This window comes from Thalassophryne amazonica, chromosome 2, assembly GCF_902500255.1.
Source record: "Thalassophryne amazonica chromosome 2, fThaAma1.1, whole genome shotgun sequence".
NCBI classification, from domain to species: Eukaryota; Metazoa; Chordata; class Actinopteri; order Batrachoidiformes; family Batrachoididae; genus Thalassophryne; species Thalassophryne amazonica.
Window position 1 is genome coordinate 87158572 of NC_047104.1, and position 18538 is coordinate 87177109.

The 18538-nt window shown below is 40.9% G+C and overlaps 1 protein-coding gene across 1 annotated transcript in view; it reads left to right on the forward strand.

Annotated features, from left to right (window-relative positions):
- The window catches only part of kiaa1549lb (KIAA1549-like b), a 290305-nt gene that overhangs the window by 110677 nt on the left and 161090 nt on the right, over positions 1-18538 (forward strand). Inside the window, exon 2 of the mRNA XM_034188840.1 lies at positions 16331-16678. Within this exon, the coding sequence (XP_034044731.1) occupies positions 16331-16678 (348 nt within the window). The remainder of the gene's footprint in view (positions 1-16330; positions 16679-18538) is intronic.

Below are 18538 nucleotides of genomic sequence, written 5' to 3' on the forward strand. Positions count from 1 at the left end.
GCTCCATCACCCCGGCTGCCTGCCTCGGTCTGCCCAGTGATGATGCCTGAAGGCCGGCTTCTCCGTGCGGTTTGGTCCGCTGTCGCGGTTCGATTGTCGGTCCTCCTTGTCCATCCTCCTCCTCAGTCGGCGTCACTCCGAAAGGTAGCTGAAAAAAAGCTTCTCCCAGCAGGGTGATGGGAGAATCGTTCTACTGCTGTTTTGTAAAGCTTTTTTTGTGGTTCAGGTGACCCAAATTCAAGATGGCGATCGCTGAACTTTTTTTTTTTTTTTTTTTTTTTTCGCTGAACTTTTTCAGATTGTGGAAACAGCCAGAGTGTGACGTGGCAATCTCCGCCCCCCCCACTTTTTTTTTTTTTTGCCGCTTCCAAAGCGACGCGTCTGATGTCATCCGTCGGATCCGTTGATGCATTGGCCTGATGGATTCAGTGTGAAAGGCCCTTAATTCACAAACTCGCAGCTTAAAGCAGATAACCCGTAAGTTGGAGAGGAAATGGCGTCTCACTAATTTAGAAGATCTTCACTTAGCCTGGAAAAAGAGTCTGTTGCTCTATAAAAAAGCCCTCCGTAAAGCTAGGACATCTTACTACTCATCACTAATTGAAGAAAATAAGAACAACCCCAGGTTACTTTTCAGCACTGTAGCCAGGGTGACAAAGAGTCAGAGCTCTATTGAGCCGAGTATTCCTTTAACTTTAACTAGTAATGACTTCATGACTTTGTTTGCTAATAAAATTTATCTTTGGCTGCTTTCAGTGATGCCGGTATTTGGTTAGACTCTTTCTCTCTGATTGTTCTGTCTGAGTTATTTTCATTAGTTACTTCCTCCAAACCATCAACATGTGTATTAGACCCCATTCCTACCAGGCTGCTCAAGGAAGCCCTACCATTAATTAATGCTTCGATCTTAAATATGATCAATCTATCTTTATTAGTTGGCTATGTACCACAGGCTTTTAAGGTGGCAGTAATTAAACCATTACTCAAAAAGCCATCACTTGACCCAGCTATCTTAGCTAATTATAGGCCAATCTCCAACCTTCCTTTTCTCTCAAAAATTCTTGAAAGGGTAGTTGTAAAACAGCTAACTGATCATCTGCAGAGGAATGGTCTATTTGAAGAGTTTCAGTCAGGTTTTAGAATTCATCATAGTACAGAAACAGCATTAGTGAAGGTTACAAATGATCTTCTTATGGCCTCAGACAGTGGACTCATCTCTGTGCTTGTTCTGTTAGACCTCAGTGCTGCTTTTGATACTGTTGACCATAAAATTTTATTACAGAGATTAGAGCATGCCATAAGTATTAAAGGCACTGAGCTGCGGTGGTTTGAATCATATTTATCTAATAGATTACAATTTGTTCATGTAAATGGGGAATGTTCTTCACAGACTAAGGTTAATTATGGAGTTCCACAAGGTTCTGTGCTAGGACCAATTTTATTCACTTTATACATGTTTCCCTTAGGCAGTATTATTAGACAGCATTGCTTAAATTTTCATTGTTACGCAGATGATACCCAGCTTTATCTATCCATGAAGCCAGAGGACACACACCAATTAGCTAAACTGCAGGATTGTCTTACAGACATAAAGACATGGATGACCTCTAATTTCCTGCTTTTAAACTGAAGTTATTGTACTTGGCCCCACAAATCTTAGAAACATGGTGTCTAACCAGATCCTTACTCTGGATGGCATTACCCTGACCTCTAGTAATACTGTGAGAAATCTTGGAGTCATTTTTGATCAGGATATGTCATTCAGTGCGCATATCAACCAAATATGTAGGACTGCTTTTTTGCATTTGTGCAGTATCTCTAAAATTAGAAAGGTCTTGTCTCAGAGTGATGCTGAAAAACTAATTCTTGCATTTATTTCCTCTAGGCTGGACTATTGTAATTCATTATTATCAGGTTGTCCTAAAAGTTCCCTGAAAAGCCTTCAGTTAATTCAAAATGCTGCAGCTAGAGTACTGACAGGGACTAGAAGGAGAGAGCATATCTCACCCATATTGGCCTCTCTTCATTGGCTTCCTGTTAATTCTAGAATAGAATTTAAAATTCTTCTTCTTACTTATAAGGTTTTGAATAATCAGGTCCCATCTTATCTTAGGGACCTCATAGTACCATATCACCCCAATAGAGCTCTTCGCTCTCAGACTGCAGGCTTACTTGTAGTTCCTAGGGTTTGTAAGAGTAGAATGGGAGGCAGAGCCTTCAGCTTTCAGGCTCCTCTCCTGTGGAACCAGCTCCCAATTCAGATCAGGGAGACAGACACCCTCTCTACTTTTAAGATTAGGCTTAAAACTTTCCTTTTTGCTAAAGCTTATAGTTAGGGCTGTATCAGGTGACCCTGAACCATCACTTAGTTATGCTGCTATAGACTTAGACTGCTGGGGGGTTCCCATGATGCACTGAGTGTTTCTTTCTCTTTTTGCTCTGTATGCACCACTCTGCATTTATTCATTAGTGATTGATCTCTGCTCCCCTCCACAGCATGTCTTTTTCCTGGTTCTCCCTCAGCCCCAACCAGTCCCAGCAGAAGACTGCCCCTCCCTGAGCCTGGTTCTGCTGGAGGTTTCTTCCTGTTAAAAGGGAGTTTTTCCCTCCCACTGTCACCAAGTGCTTGCTCACAAGGGGTCGTTTTGACCATTGGTGTTTTTCCGTATTTATTGTATGGCCTTGCCTTACAATATAAAGCACCTCGGGGCAACTGTTTGTTGTGATTTGGCGCTATATAAATAAAATTGATTTGATTTGATCTTATACGTATGGTCTACTTTGAAGTCCACCACTCTGTGCTTTTCAAAATATGAAAAATCATATTAAAATTTATATATTTTTATATATTATGTAAAATACCACCAAAGTTGAGAACAACATTCTCTTTCATATAGAAATGGAGTGTGTAATTTCTTCTTACATTTGGTCCAATTTCACTTCTTCTTTTGGCTGCTCACGTTAGTGGGCCAACACAGCAGATCAATCGTTTCCATCTCACCCTGGCCTCTGTATCTTCCTCTGTCACACAAACCATCTGCATGTCCTCCCTCAGCACATCCATAAACCTCCTGTTTGGCCTCCCTCTTCTCCTCCTGCCTGGTGACTCCATCCTCGGCATCCTTCTCCCTATATAGCCTGGGTCGTTCCTCTGCACATGTCCAAACCATCTCGATCTCTCCCTGACTTTGTCTCCAAACCATCCCACCTGAGCTGTCCCTCTGATATGTTCATTCCTAATCCTGTCCATTCTCATCACTCCCAAAGAGAACTGCAACATATTCATGTATTCAAGTGGTAACTTTATATTGACCTCCTAATCCAGTCCTACCACTCAGGTTTATGAAGGGTTGAAAGTACATAGCCTGGTGTTACAAATGACAGTCAAGGGGTGGCAGTGTTGTGATGGGCAGGTGATCAAAAACACAACAAGGCAAACAGGACAAGGAAAACACACGACCAGAGCTGGGGCCTGTACTACGAAGCGGGGTTAACTTACTCAGATGTAACCCAGGGTCAACCTCCTAAACTGGGGTTGACAAAACCTGGTTCCCTCAAGTGGTGTTAATTGGTACTACGACGCTGAATAAGATGTTGATTTGTTGAACCTGTGTTAACCTAATTGGAGTTTGTGCGCATTCACATAAAAGGGGCAGGTTGCAGCACACGTCACCATTTTTCAATGATGGCGCGGTCACCTTACTTTACCGAAGAAGAATGCACGATTATTATGCGGAGCTACGAGGAATTTAAATTAATGTTAAGGGGGAAATCGAACACATCGTCTGCCAATAAAGCAAGACAGGCTTGTTGGCAACGTATTGCTGATCAGGTAAATGCGTACGTACAATTCAATTGTTCCCCAAATCTGTTACAGATGATTAACCTGTGGAATGTCTAATATGTGTAAAAAAAATGACCTTCTTTCATTAATTATGCCCAGATGCAACACGATTCAGAAGTGGGCATAGGCCTACTAATAAATGTTAGGTTAATTTAATGTTTCCTAAATAGGCTACCTTGACTGTATGATTGCTATTCCTAATCCTGTCAATATGTCAGATGCAATAGCAGTGCCAAATGCACCTGGCAGCAGGTGAAGATGAAATATAAAAACATCCTTCAGAACGGTAGGTTTATATTCATAGTTTGATAAGCCCCACTTCGCCTAATTAATGGACATGCATTACACCTATTTTGATATTAGTAATTACCCGCGATTGCATAAAACCCTTCTTTGATTTGCATTGCGGATAAATGGCCAGGGAAAACGACAAATGCATCCAACAGTTTAGATAGAGCAAGTACTACCTTGCGAATCATACGACATACAGTATTCTTGCTCAGATGTTCAGCATCACCGATGGAATACATAAATTGTCCACTGGCAAAATAGGCACAAGGCACATTATCTGCTTGATCGTCGGGGCATTGCTACACTGTAAAAAATGACTTTTTTGTACAGGAAAACGCTGGCAGCAGTGATTACCAGGGAATTCCTGTAAAACAATCAGCAGCACAGTAGATAACATTACAGACATAATATGTATATGGATTTACAGTGAATGAACCACGGTTGACTCACATTAAAGGAACTGTTAAATCTATAAACAAGAGCTCTCTTTTTTTGTACATTTAACTGCTGTATTTTTTACAGGAATTCACTGGTAACCACAGCCGCCAGCGTTTTCCTGTAAAAACAACAGTCTTTTTTTACAGTGTACGATGAGTGATGTTACAGACTTCTGGCCCTATCAGCTGACAAAGATAACGAATTCCCTCGGCTGAGAATCTATATCTTTCATAGAGAATATTGTCCGGGTATGTCAGCGGATTCTGGCGGTCTTTAAAAGCCCTCGCCCTGCAAAGAGAGCCCCTCACAATTTGTGCCCCAATATCAAACGGATCATCCAGGTAGGCCGGCATTGTCTTCGGAGTGATTGAAGGTGGATGGGCGGTACTTATAAAGGGAGTGGTTGAGCGAAAACCTCAAGCTAACCGAGAACATAACCTGCTTGGAGCAGGTTTGGCACACAAGCATAAATTGCCATGGCAGCATACCTCGATCAAAACCTATCCACCTTTCGTAGTACGGGTTAACCGGGAAGTTACTTCACACGTCATCAACTTACTCCCGAAGTTACCCTGATAAGCCAGTAACCCCGCTTCGTAGTACAGGCCCCTGGAAAGAAGGCACAAGATTCTAGTGTTGCTCACGGCTTCAGATCTACGACTCAGCGGTGTCATCAGCAAAAAACTGATGTGGTGCTATAAGTAAAAGACTGTTTCCATACGTTCCTTGATAGATGCTTTGAACTTAACTCTCTGGAGTCTTGGGTATTTTTTGGGGGGTTTTGACTACTTTTGGTTTTACCTTCATAATTTGCCTTAAACTGTTTACCTGGCCTTGTTTGGTGTCATTTGTTTCAACACAACCTCGCCTGTGTGACTTTGCAGTTTTTCTTTCATTCTGACATACTCCATTAAAGCTCTGACCCTAAATTCACCCCAGAACCTAAAATTCAAATCAGAAAAAAGTTTGTTTTTTTTACTGTGAAATCCAGAAATAGGTTTAACCATTTTTATAACTTAGAATGCAAATATAAATTGTAAATTTCAAAAATATATGTAAAAATGTAGCATAAAGAAAGAAAGAAAAAATTGTGTATTTTTTTTTACTTGTTTGCTGTCGCAGACAGAGAGAGACGGAAGAAAAGTCCCATTCACAAAATGCAGACAGAAAAACACACACAGCCACGTGGGGTCTGTGGGTTGTCGTCAAACCCCCGTGGGGCTGGTGGTTTTGACTGTTTAGTTCCTGAGTTTTCCGCCAATGGTAAACACCCCTTTCTCCTGCTGCAGTTGAGGGAGTCATATTTCATTCCAGCCCTCTCGCTCCTGCAGCTGAATGAGGAAATTAGTCATTTTTGCTGCGGGTATCTGCAGAATGCTCAGCAAATATGAGAATATTAGCCAGGCAAAAAAAAAAAAAAAACTTGAGGAAATTATTAATCATAATTAAAGTTATACTTGGCCTACTAACAAAATTTGAAAGGTGGTTTGCAGGTTGAATTTCACACGTTCAACACAAATTCAAACAGACACTCAGAGTGGAGTGCATTGTGTGCTATGTCTGCTTAATTAGGTCATGTGACTTTTTACGCGATGGCGCATCAGTCAACTTCAGAGGGTTAATTTGAACTTTGAAAGGGGACTGAAAAAGACATTCTGTTAAACTTGTCTCAGGAATCTGGTGATGAAGGGACTTCAGGGAATGGCAATGGTGGCCTGAGTCAGGTTTCAGATGAGGCCACAGGAGCAAGCAGATAATTTAAGGAAGGCATGTAGAGTCAAGTACAAGAGCTTACCATTCCAACTCATAGAAACTTTGTATAATTTATTATCACCCTTGAAAAACATCAGCTACCTATTTTATAAACACTACCCAATCTAGAGCCCATGGATCCCCACGGGTAACACACTAGTTTTTAATAAATTCACAGAAATTTCCAAAAACCTTTTTCATGTTATCATTATAGGGTGTTGTGAGTAGAATATTGAGGGGGAAAAAATGAATTTACTCCATTTTGGAATAAGGCTGTAACATAAAATGTGGACAAAGTGAAGTGCTGTGAATACTTTCCGGATGCACTGCATGCTATTTCATGTCAGCATTAGACACTGTGGCATAGCTGGTACTAGATTATAGTGGAGCAGTGGTTAGCACTGACATGTCATACTAAGAACATACTGGCGTCAAACAACTTAGGCTGATATAACTGCTTGTGTCTCCTGTTTGTGATCTCTTTGTGCCAATCTTTCCTCAAAGGCTGACCTTCATGCTTCAACTATTTTCTCATTACTTTGTGTGTCTTTCTTTCATCTATATACACATCTTGTCTCTGGAATCCATTGTTAAAATCCTGACATATGTTCAGCTTTGTAAGACTAGGTGGCAAACCACAGGTAGTTCCGACACCTCGGCTTGCATTGGCCTTTTTCCAGTCTTGAACATTCATGTTGCTGCTGTGCACACTATGCAGTGACAGATGGTTCCAGGAAGTTCTTAATTTTGACATATTGACCTTGAGGCACACTGTCTGTTGTTGGTGATATTAGAACCCTTTTATAAACCGAATTAAACTTCCATTTTGACACTTTGTGGTGAACTGTGCAGTTTAGTGATTTCACTCCTCACATTTTGTCAGAATCTGTAGTGATTTATTGAAGAGCAGTAAGCAGTGTAATCTTGAATACAGAATGCATGAGGTCTCTTGTAGAAATTAATGCTGGCAATCAATTAAATTGAGTAACTTAGCCCTCTGAAAACAAGTTATACAAAATATCAGGCTGGTTCTCATTAGTATTAGTGACATTTAAGAGTATATTTATAGTTAGTGACCTAAACCTTTCATTGACTTCACCTGTATTAGATCCTGTTAAAGTTATTGTTTAACATTGAGCATATCTCTAAAATCAGAAAATAGAATGGCATACAGATTGCAGCACTAATTACCAACACTGCCCCAGGCTTGTCTTAAAGTATGTAATTTGGAAAGGAGTGGTTTCTCCAATTAGATTATGTCTCGGACATTTAGCCTTTTTTAAGCAGTGCATATGTATTTAATAATTAAATGGAAAAACTAAATAAGCAGAAAGTTTGAATATTGTACAAGTAATGCTGAAATGTTTAGTTGAATACCTGATTAGGGAACAGTCAGAATGCATTTAAATGGCTGATCTTTAGTTTTTGGGCATCATGTAACACCCCTGTCACACCTTGACGATTTAGCCAGCGTATCCCGACTGTATTAAAAACACTGGTGTACGTCTAATAAGTTATGGGTAAGTTTTTTATAAGTTAAGAGCACGTTGAAACATGCTGACATACGTTGTAATACACAAGTACCTCAAAAATTTTGGGTATGCACAATATTTTCGTATTTTGTATGCCAGCATATTAGTGAGGCAAATAAGTATTTGATCCACTGTCGATTTTGCAACTTTTCCCACCTACAAAGAATGGAGAGGTCTGTAATTTTTATCATATGTACACTTCCAATCTTGTATAAAGTACCTCAAAGTGATACTTGAGTGAAACTACAAGTATCTTACCATAAAATTACTTTGGTAAAAGTTAACGTCTCCTTTAAAAATTTTACTGGAGTAAAAGTCTTAAAGTATCTGACATTTTCTGTACTTAAGTATCAAAAGTAAATTTCTCATATAAAATGTACTTTAAGTAAAAGTACTGAGTAAAATCCAAAACAAGTGGAGAGTGAAATGGCAACACAAACATAAAGCCAGTGTGGTGTGTGGATAAATGAGGAGGGGCCTCAGCCCCTATAAAATGCTGGATCTGCCTCTGGTGGAGCAGTTGGTGTTGGTGCCGGAATGAGTGAGCAACAGGTGGATGTATATAGCTGTAAATAAAGATGCCATTCTTTTTCCTGGAAGACCCACACTTTCCTGTTAAACACAACAGGCAGGCTCTTGAGAAACAGAACAGTGATTTATAACTACACAGTTGTGCCAAATTTAAAGAAAAGTTTCAGAATTGATTATTTCGATTACAACCCCAATTCCAAAGAAGTTGGGATGTTGTGTAAAATGTAAATAAAAACAGAATCCAATAATTTGCAAATTATATATGCAAGTTATATTAAATTGAATACAGCTCAAAGACAAGATATTTAATGTTCAAACTGATTAACTTTATTGTTTTTGTGCAAATATCTGCTCGTTTCAAAAAAGCTGGGACAGTGGTATGTTTACCACTGTGTTACATCACATCTTATTGAGTGTTTCTAACAACACTCAATAAGCGTTTGGGAACTGAGGACACTAATTGTTGAAGCTTTGCAGGTGGAATTATTTCCCATTCTTTCTTGATGTACGACTTCAGTTGTTCAGCAGTCCGGGGTCTCAGTTGTATTGTGCACTTGATAATGCGCCACACATTTTCAGTGGGTGACAGGTCTGGACTGTAGGCAGGCCAGTCTAGTACCCGCACTCTTTTACTATGAAGCCACACTGTTGTAACATGTGCAGAATGTGGCTTGGCATTGTCTTGCTGAGATAAGCAGGGACGTCCCTGAAAAAGACGTTGCTTGGATGGCAGCATGTGTTGCTCCAAAACCTGGATGTACCTTTCAGTATTGATGGTGCCATCACAGATGTGTTAGTTGCCCATGCCATGGGCACTAACACACCCCCATACCATCACAGATGTTGGCTTTTGAACTTTGTGCTGGTAACAATCTGGATGGTCTTTTTCCTCTTTTGTCCAGAGGACACGACGTCCATGATTTCCAAAAACAATTTGAAATGTGGACTCATCAGACCACAGCACACTTTTCCACTTTGCGTCTGTCCATTTCAAATGAGCTCAGGCCCAGAGAAGGCAGCAGCATTTCTGGATGTTGTTGATGTATGGCTTTCATGTGGTATGGTAGAGTTTTAACTTGCACTTGTAGATATAGCGATGAACTGTGTTAACTGATGGTGGTTTTCTGAAGTGTTCCTGAGCCCACGCGGTAAGATCCTTTACACAATGATGTCGGTTTTTAATGCAGCGCTGCCTGAGGGATCGAAGGACATGGACATTCAGTGTTGGTTTTCGGCCTTGCCGCTTACCTGTAGAAAGTTCTCCAGATTCTCTGAATCTTCTGATTATATTATGGACTGTAGATGATGGACTCCCCAAATTCTTTGCAACTGAATGTTGAGAAACATTGTTCTTAAACTGTTGGACTATTTTTTGACGCAGTTGTTCAGAAAGTGGTGATCCTCATGCCATCTTTGCTTGTGAACAGCTAAGCCTTTTGGGGATGCTCCTTTTGTATTTGCACAAAAACAAAAAAGTCTATCAGTTTGAACATTAAATATCTTGTCTTTGTGGTGCATTCAATTGAATATAGGTTGAAGAGGATTTGCAGTTCATTGTATTCTGTTTTTATTTACATTTTACACAACATCCCAACTTCATTGGAATTGGGGTTGTAGATCCAATCCAGTATTGATTTGGGGTTTTTGAAAAACCATTTTAAAACCATTTTTTGAGCTGTTACCTGATTGTCCAGTTATGCAGCATATCAATACTACTTCACAAAATTTGGCTCTCAAAATGCAGTCAGTAGTGTTTTAGAGAGTTATAAATTTAAAACTTTTCAGGGGGAAAGTGGCCCAGGTCTCCCCTACAAAACTTGAGCCTGCAGCGTGGCAAGCTGCAGGACTTCAACTATGAGAGACAGAATCTAAAAACACATTCAGAAAATCACAGTGTATAATTTTCAAATAATTAATTTGCATTTTATTGCATGAAATAAGTATTTGATCCAATAGAAAAACAGACCTTAATATTTTGGTACAGAAACCTTTGTTTGCAATTACAGAGCTCAGACATTTCCTGTAGTTCTTGACCAAGTTTGGACACACTGAAGCAGGGATTTTGGTCCACTCCTCGATACAGATCTTCTCCAGATCTTTCAGGTTTCGAGTTTCACCTCCCTCCAAAGATTTTCTATTGAGTTCAGGTCTGGTGACTGGCTAGGCCACTCCAGGACCTTGAAATGCTTCTTACGGAACCCTTCCTTAGTTGCCCTGGCTGTGTGTTTGGGGTCATTGTCATGCTGGAAGACCCAGCCATGACCCATCTTCAATGCTCTTACCGAGGGAAGGAGGTTGTTGCTAAAATCTTGTAATACATGACCCCATCCATCCACCCTTCAATACAGTGCAGTCATCCTGTCCCCGTTGCAGAAAATCCCCCCCCCCCCCCCCCAAAAAATGATGTTTCAACCTCCAAGCTCTAGGATTGGCACATTGTTCTTGGGGTTGTTCTCATCCTCCAAACACGGCGAGTGGAGTTGATTCCAAAATGCTCTATTATGGTCTCATCTGACCACGTGACCTTCTCCCATGCGTTCTCTGGATCATCCAGATGGTCACTGGTGAACTTCAAATGGGCCTGGACATGTGCTGTCATGAGCAGGAGAACCTTGCTGCCCTGCAGGATTTTAAACCATGACGGCATTGTGTGCTACATGTCTTCTGTGTCACCTGTCGTCTGAGATCCGTAAGTACTGTGTTTAGATTCTCCCTCCATGTAGAAGTGTGTTTTGTTGGTTTTGAATCCTGAGTCCCTCACCATTTATCCCCATCAATTGTATGGGTTTTGCTTTTCAGTATGGAGGAAATAAATCACCTGAGTTTTTGCTCATATCCCTCTGAGTCTGACTTGCTGCTTTTGGGATTCAAATTCATCGTCACTTCTGATCTCCATCTGTATCAGGATTATTGGTGAATGACATTCGTGACCACTTTCCAGTCTATAACTGTAATCATGTGAACAACAAGCAGGACATTGCAACACAGAAGAGTGAAGCCTTGGTCCCACCAAATAATAAAGCCATGAATAATGAGCCACTTATGGATTTGTCAGTGATTATTTGAATAATGAGTCATGTATAAATCTATCACGTATCCTTTATGAAGAAGCCTCTCTGTACCTCACATGTGCCACGTATCAGCCTCTAGTGAGCCACGACTGATCTGTCATTTGAGCCCTGTCCAGCCTCGAATGGCTTGTGTCGCTGCATATGATCCACGTCAAGTGTCGCCGCATATGATCCACGTCATGTCACCGCATATGATCCACGTCAAGTGTCGCCGCATATGATCCACGTCATGTCGCCGCATATGATCCATGTAGCACCATGTAATGTGATATTGGTGCATGTTTAGGCATGGGTTTGGGCCAAACTAGGGCTGCAGCTATCGATTGTAATCCAGTATTCTATCAGTTATTCTGGCGATTCATCGAGTAATCAGATAAAAAGTACTTTTGCATTTTTAAACATCATCAATGGTCCAGAGCTCTCCCTAAGGAATGGCACAAGTCTTGACATTTTGCTGAAATGGCGATGGGATATGTCTTTCTGTTTTATTTTATTAACCATTTTTTTTTTTTTATGTTGGACTGGGTCCAACATAAATTGTTTGTTGTTTGCACACAAACAATAAAGTTTACCAGTTTGAACATTAAATATCTTGTCTTTGTGGTGTACTGAATTGAATATAGGTTGAAGAGGATTTGCAAATTATTGTATTTTGTTTTTATTTACATTTTACACAACTTCATTGGAATAGGGGTTGTACAGTGTCCGGCGCACAAAGCAAGTGGGATTGTCGTGTGCAAGAGGACTGAGCCAAAATACCAAAATAGCCTGTCCTGTCCTTGTCGCCGCCAGGTATAATAATGGGCTTTTAACAACCTTGTCCTCACAGCAAACATGCCTCTAAAGTCCCTGTTTGTGCTCGTAGTACCTCATACACAAACTGCCCCACGCTGTTTATATATATATATATATATATATATATAAAATAAGTGTAAAGTTCTTGACTTGATTGTACTCTGGGCCTGTCTTTTAAACTGATGGTAAATGTTGTATCACAACAGCTATATCTTTATATTCTTAGAATCTTTGAACTGACTCTACATTCTGCTCCAAATATAGCTTCAATCTCTAATGTCTTAGTCTTGTGTTCATCTTATTTTATTTTAAAGAATGTTGCTCAGAACTGTTACACCCACTGTTGTGTCTCTGCCACATGGCATCGTGACCCATAGTGGACACTCCCCTCAGACGTTTCTTGCAATGCCACAAATCCTTTCAAGTTACTTTTATTCACTGTTATCAGTGGTGGGCACAGATAACCAAAAAATTTACTTTGATAACAGATAATCAGATAACTGAAAGTTAACGATAAACCACCCAAAAATGTATCGGAAGTTACAGATAACCGATAAATTCCAATATTGTCTCTGGTACACTTAGAACTACTAGCAAGCTGATTTTGAGTTTTAACACCACAATCGCTTCTGAAAGCATCAAAAGCGACAACAGACCCAAACAATGAGCCAGTACTTCTGTCTTTGAACATCTTGCCGCCTGCTGGAATTTCCAGTTTACTACATGGCTTCCAGCACAGAAGCAACTGAGAGGAGCCGCAAAGCTCAACTCTCTATCTAATCACAACGCTGCCGTCAGGCCGAGGTCTTGGAAAATAAAGCAGTGCTGAGTTACGGTTTGGTGTATAAATAAAATGAATACTGATAGAATAAGTCCATTAATGTCAATTCTGTCATTTGTACAAAGTTAAAATATAACATATATCTTTTAATGTAGAATAATGCACTAATTCTGAAGTTTTGTAACAAACACAGACAGATCACAAAGGAGTCTGGGTAAAATGTGCCTCCGCTAAACACTGATTGGTTGAGTCATTCATTATGTAAACCAACATGTTAATGTGACGTGTGTCGTGTGTTGGTGTTGTAAAATATTCCATTTTTTTATTTGTAAAAACAGGCATTTTCAAAAACAAACAAACAAACAAAAAAAATCCAAGTTGTAATTAGATAACCATCTGATATAACCCATGCCAAAATAAATAGAACGCTGCCATGATCTACTGGTGCCAGTGCGAGTTTTGGCCTTTTTCAGTTGATTTTTCATTGGTGCGAGAGTTTTTTTGGATCGCAGGTTAATCGCACGTCCTGCATCGTTTAGTATACATGGAGTAACAAGCTGCATTTAACATCACACAACCATCTCTTGGACTATGCCTGTGCAAACACTGCAGACCTGTCTTGTAATTATTATTTTTTTTTAAATTTTTTTTTTTACTTTGATGTCTCCCATTGAGAGTTTTTGTAAATTAAGTTTGAAAAAAAAAAAGCTTCTGTTTACGTTTTGCTTCTGGAAACACAAGTCCGACGTGTGGTTTTTGAACGTACAATGTGTGTGAGAACATAAATCGTGCACTCTGAACATTTACACCGTGCGGTTCTGTGGTACACTTTGAGCTGGAACCAAGTACAGTGATTGAAAATATCAGCCCAGCTTCAGTTTGAATACTGCCATGAACACTACTGGCCAGTAGATGGCAGTAGAGCCTTACCAAAATAAAATTCCAGATAATCTGTGTCTGCTGCTACTCTGCTACGTTTACGATATGTGGAATTTAATAAACGCAAACACAATAATGTTGGAGACCCCTAATGCTGGACTGTGGTAAACCAGAAAATAGAACATTGCAGTAGTCCAATCTAGAAGAGACAAGCACATGAATCAGGGTCTCAGCATCAGCCACAGACAGGATGGGACGAATCTTCGCTATATTTCACAGGTGGAAGAAAGCACTCCTCGTAATATCTCTAATGTGGAGGTCAAAGAACAACATAGGATCAAAAATTACCCCAAGGTTCCTCACTTTGTCAGTGTGATGTATGACACACGAGCCTAGGCAAAGCATTAACTGGTCAAATTGATGCAGATGTCTCACTGGACGAAGAACCATCATTTCAGTCTTATCAGAGTTTAAAAGTAGGAAGTTGCTGGACATCCATCTTCTCACTGAAGCAAGGCAATCTTCTAAGGATTTTATGTGGATGAGATTACCAGCAGTTATCGGCAGGTACAACTGAGTATCATCAGCATAGCAGTGAAAGATAACCCCATAGTGCCGCAATATGTGCCTAAGCGGTGCTATATAAAGGGAGAAAAGCAAGGGGCCTAAGATGGACCCCCCTGTGGAACCCCAAATTTCATGTCACTATGGTTAGAGGTAGTGTTACTGTACAAAACACAGTGAGAACGACTGGTCAGGTATGATGTCAACCATGCAAGGGTATTCCCAGTAATCCCAAAATGATTCTCCAGCCTATCGAGTAGAATATGATGATCCACGGTATCAAACTCAGCATTGAGATCTAGCACCACCAAAACCATAGAGGTGTCTGAATCTATTGCAAGCAGAAGATCATTCACCACTTTAGTGAGAGCTGTCTCTGTGGAATATTTTCTAAAATCAGACTGCAATGGCTCAAAAAGATTATTCTCGGTAAGGTGGTCCACGAGCTGCTGTGAAACCACTTTTGCCAGAACTTTAGAGCAAAATGATAGATTTGATATCGGCCTATAGTTTTTCAACTGCCACTGAGATAGATGATGACTGGAGTGCAGTTTTAAGCAGAAATGAGGCGATAATCAGTGAATTGCTGATGACGCTCCGAAATGACGCATGCGCAGTGAAGGCAGGGCGGACCAAGTTTTAGAGGGGACCGTTTGATCGGCGACACCAGATTTATTGTTTTTATTTTCATTTTCATTGTCTGTGGGGACATCAGTGGAACTTGAGAGATGCAGCTCAGTGGATGTCATTCTGTAAGTCTGTGAGTGGTTGTTCACATTTTTCTTCTTTTCTTTTAAACTAATTCCCAACTTTTCTGCCTAAAATTGGGGGAATTTTCACTTCCTCTTTCACTTATCCATCCTGAGCACTGTATGCGTAAATCTGTCGTCATTTCAGTTGCACCAGTGGCGCTGAACATCCGTGAGCGTGGTATTCACGCACGAATCCTTGTGCCTGCAAAGACAGCACAAGTGCCACTTGATTTTCGCATTCGTGCCATGTGCCATGCCAGCGGCTCTTGCATAGTATGTGTGGGGACTGCTTGAAATTTGTGGCCATAATTTTCGTTGCCACTCCGAACAGCATTCAGGGAACAGTCAGCGGTCATGTGCACACATGTTGGGAGGACCAATTCACTGAGATTCCACATCAAAAAATTACCTTTTGTCTGTTTTTCTGTGACTTCGTGTGTCTGCCTCCTCTCCACCAGAAGCGCATCAGTGAGATACTAGGCTTAGGTATCCTTCACAATACGTGCCTGGATTGTTTGTGGACTGAATAGGTTGCACTGCATGTGTGATTTCCGCGTGGACACACTTCAAACATGGCAAAACACTGAGCCAGTGAGAGATGTGACAGGACTGCAAATCTTTATCAATGAGTAAAGAACCTTTTATAGAGTCATGCTGAGAATTAAAAGGAGAGAGGACAGCAATGCATGAGACACTACCAGAAACTTTGATCTTTATTGTAACATAACATTCACAAATCTGCTTCATTCTAGGCTTTTAGTGAGGACTACTTTTTTGCAAAGGCAGAGAACACAAATATGAGTCCATTGTGTTTTTAGAAGTAGTATTATCTTAGATATGCTTGAGCACATGGCTGCAATCTCTTGAATAATTCTATTTGTTCCACTTTGAAGATTTTCTCTCTGGCTCCTTTGGGAATATCTAAAATTCTGCCCTTGGCGTGCTGTCAAAGAGTATTAGAAAGGCCAGTTTACGCCAGACCTGGAGTATAAGTAGCATTCGTGATTTCTTCGGGGCAGTAACTTGAAGATCAAGCACATTTTATTATTACCCGTAATCATAATCCCTAACCCTGACACATGTTTCTGTTCTGTTAACAGAAAAATCCATCTATGATGCCTCGGGCTCCTCATCTTTACTGAGTGACTCGTTGGTCACAGCTGCTCCTGCTCAGCCATTGGTTGACCTGCCAGAGGGGGAGGAGGTGCCTTTCTCCATCGTTCATTCACATGGTGACCCAAAGTCCATGGAAGAGCGTTTAGCAGGGCAACCTGCCTTTTCTTCTGTGTTAACCTTTGAAGCAAGAAATGCCAGTCGAACCTCACCGACCGTCACTAGGGATGAGAACCACACCACCCAATGGCCTTCAAATTATTCTCACCAGGGCGCAGAGATGTCCTCATCATTTGTACCTGCAGGCCCCGATAGGACCCTCCCTACCAGCTCAGGTCAGATTTCCCACATCTTTCACCAACACATTACATCCCTTATGCTATTACTGTGACATCTTTTCCATCATCACGTGTCTGCGATGGGGAACACAAACAATCACTCAGTGTTGTCATCAACAGTGTCAACTTCACCATCATCACCATATTCATTCACTCCTTCTACTGCGTCTAGTTTGTTATTTTTAATGTCTTCATATCCACTGTCACTTTCCACTGAGCGGATTACCAAAGCTGCTTCATCTGAAGGTCAAAGGATTGTGACCAGCGCTGCAGCTCAGACCAGTACAACACTGCTGGCACAGACAGCGTCACTAGCTCGGACACACAGTCCAACAGCTGCACAGTCAAATGCTGATTTGGTGGTTAACTTGCCAGCTGATCCACAGGGAATGCAGAGTACAACAGCTGCTCCATCGCATGTTCCACTTCGGGATCCAGCAAAGAACACAACAATCAAACAAAAATACACTAATTTTACTCATCAGTGGCTCAACCCCACGGAGCGTACGGCGATGGAAGCACAGATGGAAGTGCACACGGTATCAAGGCACCAGCAAACATGACATCATATTCTAGTACATCTAGCCAAGATAAAATTCCGTTAATGTCATTTGCTCAATCCCAGAACATACATAGATAAGAACTCTTTATCAGCAAATAATCACAAAACCAGCTATTTGTTTGTCAACGGTATTGAGCGCCAGGCTGTTCAAGGAAAGCCGAGTGGCATCAGCACCGCGGTTGACCCTTTCTCAAGGTTACTCACTTTCTAGTCATGTCACAGAGCAGATGTAGACTCAAGTTACACATGAGGAAGAGAAAGATAAGACAACAGTAGGCAGTCGGACTTTCATTCCCAAAAGCATTAGCAATGCAGTCATGTCATTTTTCTCTTGTAGCGTTGTAAATTCAAGTGTATCACCCCAGCACTGGCATTCCTGACCACAGAATCACATTTTACAGTTTCCCCTGAGACTCGACGAGATAAAATATTTCTTTGTGAAATTGCAGTCGCACTCCTAACACCTAGCCACTCCAACGTGGTGTCCTCGGGGCATGCAACTAATCCTGGTGATTTAATGGTGGCAGGGAGCCTTAAATTTCTTGCCACAGCACAACTTACAACCAGGAAGACACAGAACACATACCTCTGTCACTGACACAGCCAAGTCGTAATCCCAGCGCTGTTTCCATCACCAGAACAGGGACCACTTTAGAGTCAGAAATACATAATTTGCTGAGTAATGGAGAAGTAAATGTTCAGGGAATTGTGACAGGAGCGGGTTCTCCCAAGAGCTTTACTGAGGAGCATAGAGGAGAGATATTTTCCTCCACCAACAGAACAGCACTGCTTTCTAATTTAACAAAGGTCACAACCCATAAAAACATGCAAGAAAGCCTTTCACACCTACCCTCAGGCAACATTTTAATGGCTTTTTTTTACAACCACAACAACATGAATGATACCTCTGGAACACCTGCCAAAAACACTAATTTAAACTCTCAGACCAACCCAATCCCTCGATTCCTCCATCACAAGCGACTCCCTCACAAAAGTTACCCAATGCGATTTACGCAAGATTTGGTTTAACTTCACTTGCCGTTAAAACTGACCAAACCGTTGAGTCCTCAGTTAGAATCTCACCTCACATCACAAAGTCAGATGGAGCGGAACACCCTAAACCTTTGACTAGTGAAACGCAAACCAACACAGGAAACTAAAAGACTTATTCAGCTTTTAATATTCACATAAAACATAGATATAGTCCTCCTGAGAGCTCGGTTTCTCTTTTATTTAATAGAAAAGAAGAGCCTGATGTGATCAGACATGCTGCTTTTTATAAGGAGGTTGTTCCA